The sequence below is a fragment of the Manihot esculenta genome, chromosome 4, assembly GCF_001659605.2.
Source record: "Manihot esculenta cultivar AM560-2 chromosome 4, M.esculenta_v8, whole genome shotgun sequence".
NCBI lineage: Eukaryota > Viridiplantae > Streptophyta > Magnoliopsida > Malpighiales > Euphorbiaceae > Manihot > Manihot esculenta.
The window spans coordinates 15,243,791-15,251,509 of record NC_035164.2 but is presented as its reverse complement, the minus strand read 5'-3'; the positions used below and the strand labels follow the sequence as shown (position 1 = coordinate 15,251,509).

Genomic DNA, 7,719 nt, shown 5'->3' with positions numbered 1-7,719 from the left:
TCAAAATAAGCCTTAAAAATAAAACTAACAAAATGAATAGTAATAAATTTATTAAGCTAGCATACAAATGGCATAAGAACTTGAATTCTATGAAATTTTTTATTTTTTGAGTAAAATTTAAAACTGAAAATAATACTTAAAAAATCCAGAAAAAATAAAATCTGAGAAACAATTCAGCAAGTGCAAGTGTTGAGAAACTGCTGAGAATCAAAAAAAGTCTAATAGACATAGACAAGCCTCTAGTAATCAGCAGAAAAATTATGCAGAAACAGCAGAGCAGAAGAAAAATTTTCAAAACACAGCAGAAAAATATGTACATCAACCCATCAACCAATCATAAAAAGCACTTTTATCCCAATCACTTCTCCCCCCCCCCACACTTACTCCTCACATTGTCCTCAATGTTGAAAAAATTCAAGCAAAGGGGGAAGTTCACAAATAAATTAGCAAAAGTGAATCAAAGAGAACTTTCCTAAGGAGTAAGTCACTGAAAACTCAGGCTAGTGGCGGTTGGGATATGGGTAACCCCAAGTGAGAGAGGATGGCATCTAACTTTGAATCAATGTGGTGCATTTTTGCCTCGATTCTAGCTAGGCGAGTTTGATCATCAAGTTCTGGAAGTGCTACTAAGGTTGTTGGCACTGACTTGTCCTTTATTCAAAATAAGTGCGATCATGGTAGAATGATAGGACCTAGAGTTGCTTCAGAATCGCAAGTTTCACATCCCATTCTTCTTCCTCATCACCACTGGACAGTTCATGAATAGGGGTCTTCCCCTTTACTTGTGAGCACGTCTGTCTCTTTGTCACAGTCAGTGAAAAGGACGACAGCGAGGGTGACAAAGACAGCGCTAGTGGCTCAGCGGATGGTGTGGGTGATGCAGCTATGGATATACTAGGCGTACACGATTCAGTCGCCGAGGCTGCTAGCATCATTGAATAAGTGCAGTGGCAGCATGAGGAGGAGCGGGTTTTAGGCTAAGCGGTGGTGCTGTCGGGCTGGGTGGTTCTCACCATGGATGGTGTATCTGTTGATGCAGAGAGATGCGAGAGAGAGAGGTTCTCAGGGAAGAAAAGAAAAAGTGAAGAGAAAAAGAAAAAAAGGTTAAGTTTACTTTTTTATTATTTTATTTAATTTTTTTACATAACAGGAAGTAAAATAGAATTTACTTTCCTTTGGAGCAGTCTCAAAAATGATATCTTACCACCTAAATAACCATTAAAGGTCATAAAAGGTCCCATAAAGTTCAGAATTATTCAGAAGGTCTAATCTACTCCAAGGTAGAAAATAACAGATAAATAAATTTAAAAAAATGAAAATTAAAAGAAACGCACTGGTAGGCTTGGGCAAGCCTGTAATCGTAGGTTTCATCTCAAGCAGCGCCTTTGTTTATTGTCCTAGGCTAGACTTCAGTGGCATGTTAAGCTTCATCCACTTCCATCACCCAAATCAACTTCATTGCTTTTAAAGTATTCAACTTGGAGGAAATTATGATTGGAAGCGTATTATTACTCCCCAAAATGCATATTTTAAATGAGCTGGAAGCATTTTTAACTCAAGTTGTGGTGCCTAGTGGCTCAAAGTGTCCAATGAGTGGACTGTTTATATGATTTCTTCACTGAATTGTGATGTGCTATTGTCAAGGCAGCCCATTGTCAAGTTTTCGGTTAAAACTGCCTCCAACTTGTCTTCCTTGCTTAATCCAAATGCTTCTTGATTGAGAGGATTAACAATGTCTATGTTGCAAAGAGAAAAATTATCATTAGAATACTTCATTGCATTGTAGGCATTGAATTTTACCTTTTCTCCATCAAACTCCATTGTGAGTGTGCCTTCATACACGTCGATCTTTGTTCTAGCTAAGCTAAGGAATGGTCTTCTTAGCAATAAATCTGTAGAGTTAGATGAACTGTCATCTTCCATAACCAAGATAAAGAAGTATGCTGGAAAAATTAATTTCTCTACTTGGACAAAAACATCCTTCAACATGCTTTTAGAATAAACTATTGATCTATCGGCGAGTTGGAGTGTGATTCCTATTTGTTTCAAAGGACCTGCATCTAAAGACAAATTAACTGATAAAGGCATAACATTTATGGAAGCTTCAAAATCACACATTGCCTTCTTGACTTCAAGGTTTCCAACTTTACATGATATTGCAAACAATGTCTTTATCTTTACATTTTTGTGAAAACTTTCTTTGAAGTACAACTGATACATTCTCCCGTACTTTAATCTTTTCATGCCCATACAATTTTCTTTTATTAGTACAAAGGTCTTTTAGAAATTTCACGTACCTGGGTATTTGTTTTATAATTTCCAGAAAGAGTATGTTTACCTGGACTTTGCAAAAAATCTCCAAGATCTCTTTTTCTTCCATTTCTCTTTTTGATTGAGCAAATCTTTCAGGAAAAGGAGGATGTATTACCTGAATTAGGGGTTGTTCTACCTCTAATTTTTTAGGTTGATTCTCTGCTAGAATTTTTATTTCTGCTTCTACCTTCAGGTTTGTTGTACTGCCTTGGGCAAGCCTCTTTGGACTGGCAGATTCCAACTCCTTCCCACTTTGCAGCGTAATTACGCTTGCGTTCTGTTTTGGATTTGGCACGGATTGGAAGGGCAGTTTTCCTTGAGATTCTAGTTTGCTCACTAATGTAGCAAGTTGGCTCATTTGATTCTCCAAATTCTGTATGCTTGATTTCATTTCCTGTTGAAAAGCAAGAGTGCTATTAGCAAGGGATTGAATAAGGTCTTTTAGAGACATGCCTAATTTTGCAGCTTGATAGTTTGCTCTTAGCTGGAAGTTCTATTGTCTATTCTCATAGCTAAGGTTTAGATGATCTCTCCACCTCGGATTGTGAGTACTTGAAAATGGGTCATACTTTTGATAGAACATATTTTAGTCCATTTTATCTTGATATTATTGATGATTATTTACATGATTTCTGCTTAATTTAGTGTTCTTGACATTATTTTGCAGAAAATTGTGAAAAAGGACATTTTGGAGAAAATACCCTTAAAACTGCCTTAAATGGAGCAAAGAAGAGCAAGCTTGCCAAGTTGAATTCAAGTGAAGCTAAATAAGAAAAGTTCTAAATAAGGAAAGTGGCAAAGAAGGAAAGAACATTCAGCCAAAGCAATTTGAAATTCAAATTTCAAATCTCCAAGTAGTCTTTTCCTTATTCAAGAAGCCAAGTCTCAAGTTACCATATATGAAGAGCCAAATAAGGAAAGTATTTTGAATTTCAAATTTTCAAGATTCATATTCAAATTTTGAATTTCAAAATCCAGCTTATTAAGGAAGCCAAATCCAAAGATCACATGTTTGCCACCTCATGCCTTGCACATTCAAAATTCAAATTGCAAAGGAGGCTCCACCTTCCTTATTAGTGCATGGGCGGCAAGGAGAGTGTGAAGGAAAGTCTTGGGCACCTTGGGCAGCATCTTGAAGACACTTGGGCAGTAAGTAAAGACTAAAAGACCCACTCTTGCACAAGCCACACATGCCCCACGTTTTTCCCTTCTCACATATGCATGGATGGCACATCTTGGACCAAGGGCATTTTGGACAGCCTCTTAAAGACTCATGGACAGCCAAGAAACCCTAGGCCAGGATCTTAAAACATATTTAAAGACTCCAAAGAGGCCAGCCGACCAGCACTCATGATCACACCATTCAGCCAAGGCAAGGGAGGCGCACCAAGCTCCATCTCCTCCATTCGGATCCCCTTTTCATCTTCTCTTCTTGTTTTTTATTTTTATTTCAGCCATGAGTGGCTGAAACCTTTTATTCTAGTTGAAGATTGGTTGAAACTAAGATTGTTTTATGGATTGTGAGATCTGAACATAAACTATTTATCTTTGATTTGTTCAATATTCATACAATTTGGTGCTTGAATCTATGATTGCTTTGTTGTTTTGATCAAATTGGCCACTTGATTCTTGATTGCAAGGTAATTGATTGTTAGTTTGGATAATTTTTAGTCCGTAATTGTTGGAATTATTCAAACATAAGAACTCTTGGTGTAACAACTAAGGAATTGCATGATCTAGCAACATCTCCAGCGTTTTGGGTAGCTAGGATTGGATCTCTCTATTTCTTCATGCAATTGACAATTGTTTTAATGCCTAAGGCCTAATGACGTTTCTTGGCAATTTTTTAATTAGTAATTGATTAGAGGACGTTCCCTAATTAATTTAATCATAAGGAGAGACATGGTGGTGAGAAGCGTTTTCCATCTCCATAACTAATCTATTGAATCAATCAAGTGAACATAAGTTTCAATGATCAATCCAAACAACCAAAGTGGATCCATCTCTTCAACTAGACCTTTCTCATATTGAATTTCTCTTTTATTTTAATTACTTGTTGATTTAATTGCTTTCAGTAGTTTACTAATCAAATCAATCTCAAACCCCCCCTTTTTACTTTTATTGCACTTTACTTTTATTTCGCTTTCAGTTACTTGCTTTCAGCTTCTCATTCAGTTTAATCTCTTGGTCTTATTGAGAAAAAAAAAATAGATAAGTTTTCAATTATCTGTGGATTCGATCCTTTACCACTATCTGCAGTTGTAAAATTGTTGATAACAAGAAAGGTTATTTTTTACTGGCTTCGACAACCGCGAGTCAACTTTCTTTGTTGTCCATTGAATCCTCCAATGTTATAAGCCTGTTGCACATATTCTTGAAGGGTAGGACACATATTTGTGGGATGCTCGGCTTGTTTGCAAATACCACAAGTGTAATACCCGGCTAGACCCGGCATCGGAATTTCAACTTTCCGGCGGAATCTCCGTTGGAATTCGGAAATCTCGGATGTCAGAGCCTTCAAGAAGGGTAAAATAAAGGTTTTCTAAAATGTTCTAAGTATTTTAAGGTTTTGAATGCAAAAGGAATTGAGTTTTGAAAAGAAAAGACCAAGGAGAACATTTCCAGGTTCGGCCGCCGAACATGGAATAGTTTAGGGGGGCACGTTAGGCTTCCGAAAGTGGTTCCGGCCACCTATAAAGGGCCCTTTGTCCGAAAAATGGGCGAGTTTTCTCTCTCTTTTCGGGCATAGGTGAGTTCATGCTCTCCTTTGGTTGTTTTTATGCTTTTTCTTCAAATCCCTCAAGTTTTCATGAGTTTTATCTTTGTTTTGAAGAGTTTTAAGCTTTGATCAAGGTTTTGAGAGCTTGGAGACTTTTGGAGCTTGGACTCTCCATACCTTCAAGCTTGGGTATCACCAAACCTCGATCTTCAAGAGGTAAGTGTAGATCTTTATCTTTTATGATGTTTTAAGTGAGTTTTATGAAGGGTTAAGGGCTAGGAATGTGTGAGTTGTATAGATGTGCATGTTAGGGTTTTGATACCTTTTATGATAAAAGTATGTTAATACATGTTTAATGAGATGTTTGTTGGGGTTTAAGATAATTTGAGACCCCTATATGCTTGTTGTAAGAGTTGTGCATGTTTTGGAAGTATTGGATATCAGTGTGGGAGGTTTTGGAGGCGGATTGCATGAGGCGAAAACGGGTCCTGCCTTGCTGGGGAACCCAGGTTCGGCCGCCAATGGTAGTTTCGGCTTTCGAACCTGCCTGTGGAAGCAATCTTTGGCCGCCTAACTTTGCCCCTGAAAATGGACTTTTGGCTCTGGAAGGGACTTTCAGCCGCCGAAGGTGCCGTCGAAAGTGCCTGGCTTTCGTCTCTGGAGGAGACTTTCAGCCGCCGAACCTGCCTCTGAAAGTGCCTGACTTTCGGATCTGTGGGAGCATTCGGCCGCCGAAGGTGCCCTGTCCAGCCTTCCTTTGCCTGTTTTGCATGCATGTTTTAAGGTGTTTTAGAGGGGTTTTTGGGGAGATGTTTAGTGTTATGTTAGAGTTGTTTGGTCACTCATTTGAGTCCACCTGTGTAGGATCGAACCTGAGGAACCGAGGTGTTCAGCAGTGAGTTAGCTGCTTCAGAGTCAATCCAGTGTCTGCCAGAGGTGAGTAGAACTGAACTTTATATTTTAAAATAAATCAAATGTTTTAAGCATGTTCATGCATCATAAATACCATGTTATGTAATAGGTTCTTTGCATTAGAATTCATGAATATGATGCATTGCATAATACGATGATAATGATGTGGATGGATATTGGATGATCCTTTAGCCCTCAGTACGATATGATATGATATGATAAGACATGAGATGGAAAGACCAGGTGTGGCCGTATCGCCCCTGCCAATATGTTATATGTAAGAGAAGACTAGGCGTAGCCGTATCGCCCCTGGCATAGTTGGACAAGTTACGATATGAGCTATGTAAGAGAAGATCAGGTGTGGCCGTATCGCCCCTGGCACAGTTGGACATATTACGATATGAAGAGGGCTATTGGTGACAAGTTCATCCGTGATGTGATATGTTTGTGATGTGATGCATTTCATGAAAGCATAGGTTTAAATGATTTCTATTATTATTCTGCTTACTGGGCTTTTTAGCTCACCCCTTTCCCCTAACCCCCAGGCTTGTAGGTCAGAGGTATTCCAGGAAGACGTCAAGGGTAAAGGTTATGGCTTTGTAATAGATTAGCATGTTAGTGTGGACATGTAATGTAAATTGAAATAATGCATTGTAAGATAATGTAATGTAATGAAATGTAAAGTAGAGTAATGGTTTAGTATTGTCTTGGCCCTAAGGTCTGGTTAATCCCTTTTTGTACATGATGTATGTTATGTTTTTATTGTTGAGATGTGAACCAGGCTTGATGTATGTAATGTTGACCCAACTAGAGCATTTGATGAGGGCTCTAGCATGGGGGTTTATATATTTTCAGTTATGTAGCATACGAATCAAGCTTGGTGTATGAAAGTTTTTTTAAAGTTTTTATATATATGTTTGATCATGTATGGGATTATACCAGTGTTACAAGATGTATGTTTGGCTTGCTACGGGTCCCGGCTATGGATATTGGATGATCCTCTAGCCCTCTGTACGATATGATATGATATGATATGACATGAGATGGAAAGACCAGGCATGGCTGTAGCGCCCCTGGCAATATGTTATATGTAAGAGAAGACCAGGTGTGGCCGTATCACCCCTGGCACAGTTGGACATATTACGATATGTAGAGGGCTATTGGTGACGAGTTCATCCTTGATGTGATATGTTTGTGATGTGATGCATTTCATGAAAGCATAGGTTTAAATGATTTCTATTATTATTCTGCCCACAGAGCTTTTTAGCTCACCCCTTTCCCCTAACCCCCAGGCTTGCAGGTCAGAGGTATTCCAGGAAGACGTCAAGGCTAAAGGTTATGGCTTTGTAATAGATTAGCATGTTAGTGTGGACATGTAATGTAAATTGAAATAATGCATTGTAAGATAATGTAATGTAATGAAATGTAAAGTAGAGTAATGGTTTAGTATTGTGCTTGGCCCTAAGGTCTGGTTAATCCCTTTTTGTACATGATGTATGTTATGTTTTTATTGTTGAGATGTGAACCAGGCTTGATGTATGTAATGTTGACCCAGCTAGAGCATTTGATGAGGGCTCTAGCATGGGGGTTTATATGTTTTCAGTTATGTAGCATACGAATCAAGCTTGGTGTATGAAAGTTTTTTTAATGTTTTTATGTATATGTTTGATCATGTATGGGATTATACCAGTGTTACAAGATGTATGTTTGGCTTGCTACTGGTCCCGGCTATGGATATTGGATGATCCTCTAGCCCTCTGTATGATATGATATGT

At 38.3% G+C, this 7,719-nt stretch overlaps 1 protein-coding gene across 1 annotated transcript; it reads right to left on the bottom strand.

Annotated features, from left to right (window-relative positions):
- Positions 1-1,602: 1,602 nt before the first annotated feature.
- On the bottom strand, positions 1,603-2,764 carry LOC122723456. Its single transcript, XM_043955599.1, has 2 exons — positions 2,339-2,764; positions 1,603-2,175 (listed from the first exon to the last, which is right to left on the bottom strand). Exons 1-2 carry the CDS (start codon positions 2,762-2,764, stop codon positions 1,603-1,605), a joined length of 999 nt encoding a protein of 332 aa, XP_043811534.1.
- Between the last annotated feature and the right edge of the window lie 4,955 nt (positions 2,765-7,719).

Coding starts and splice junctions, on each gene's coding strand:
- LOC122723456 (XM_043955599.1), bottom strand. CDS start 2,764: ATGTCTCTAAAAGACCTTATTCAATCCCTTGCTAATAGCACTCTTGCT. Junction 2,176..2,338: donor AGATTTTTTGCAAAGTCCAG/GTAAACATACTC, acceptor AAAAATGTAAAG/ATAAAGACATTGTTTGCAAT.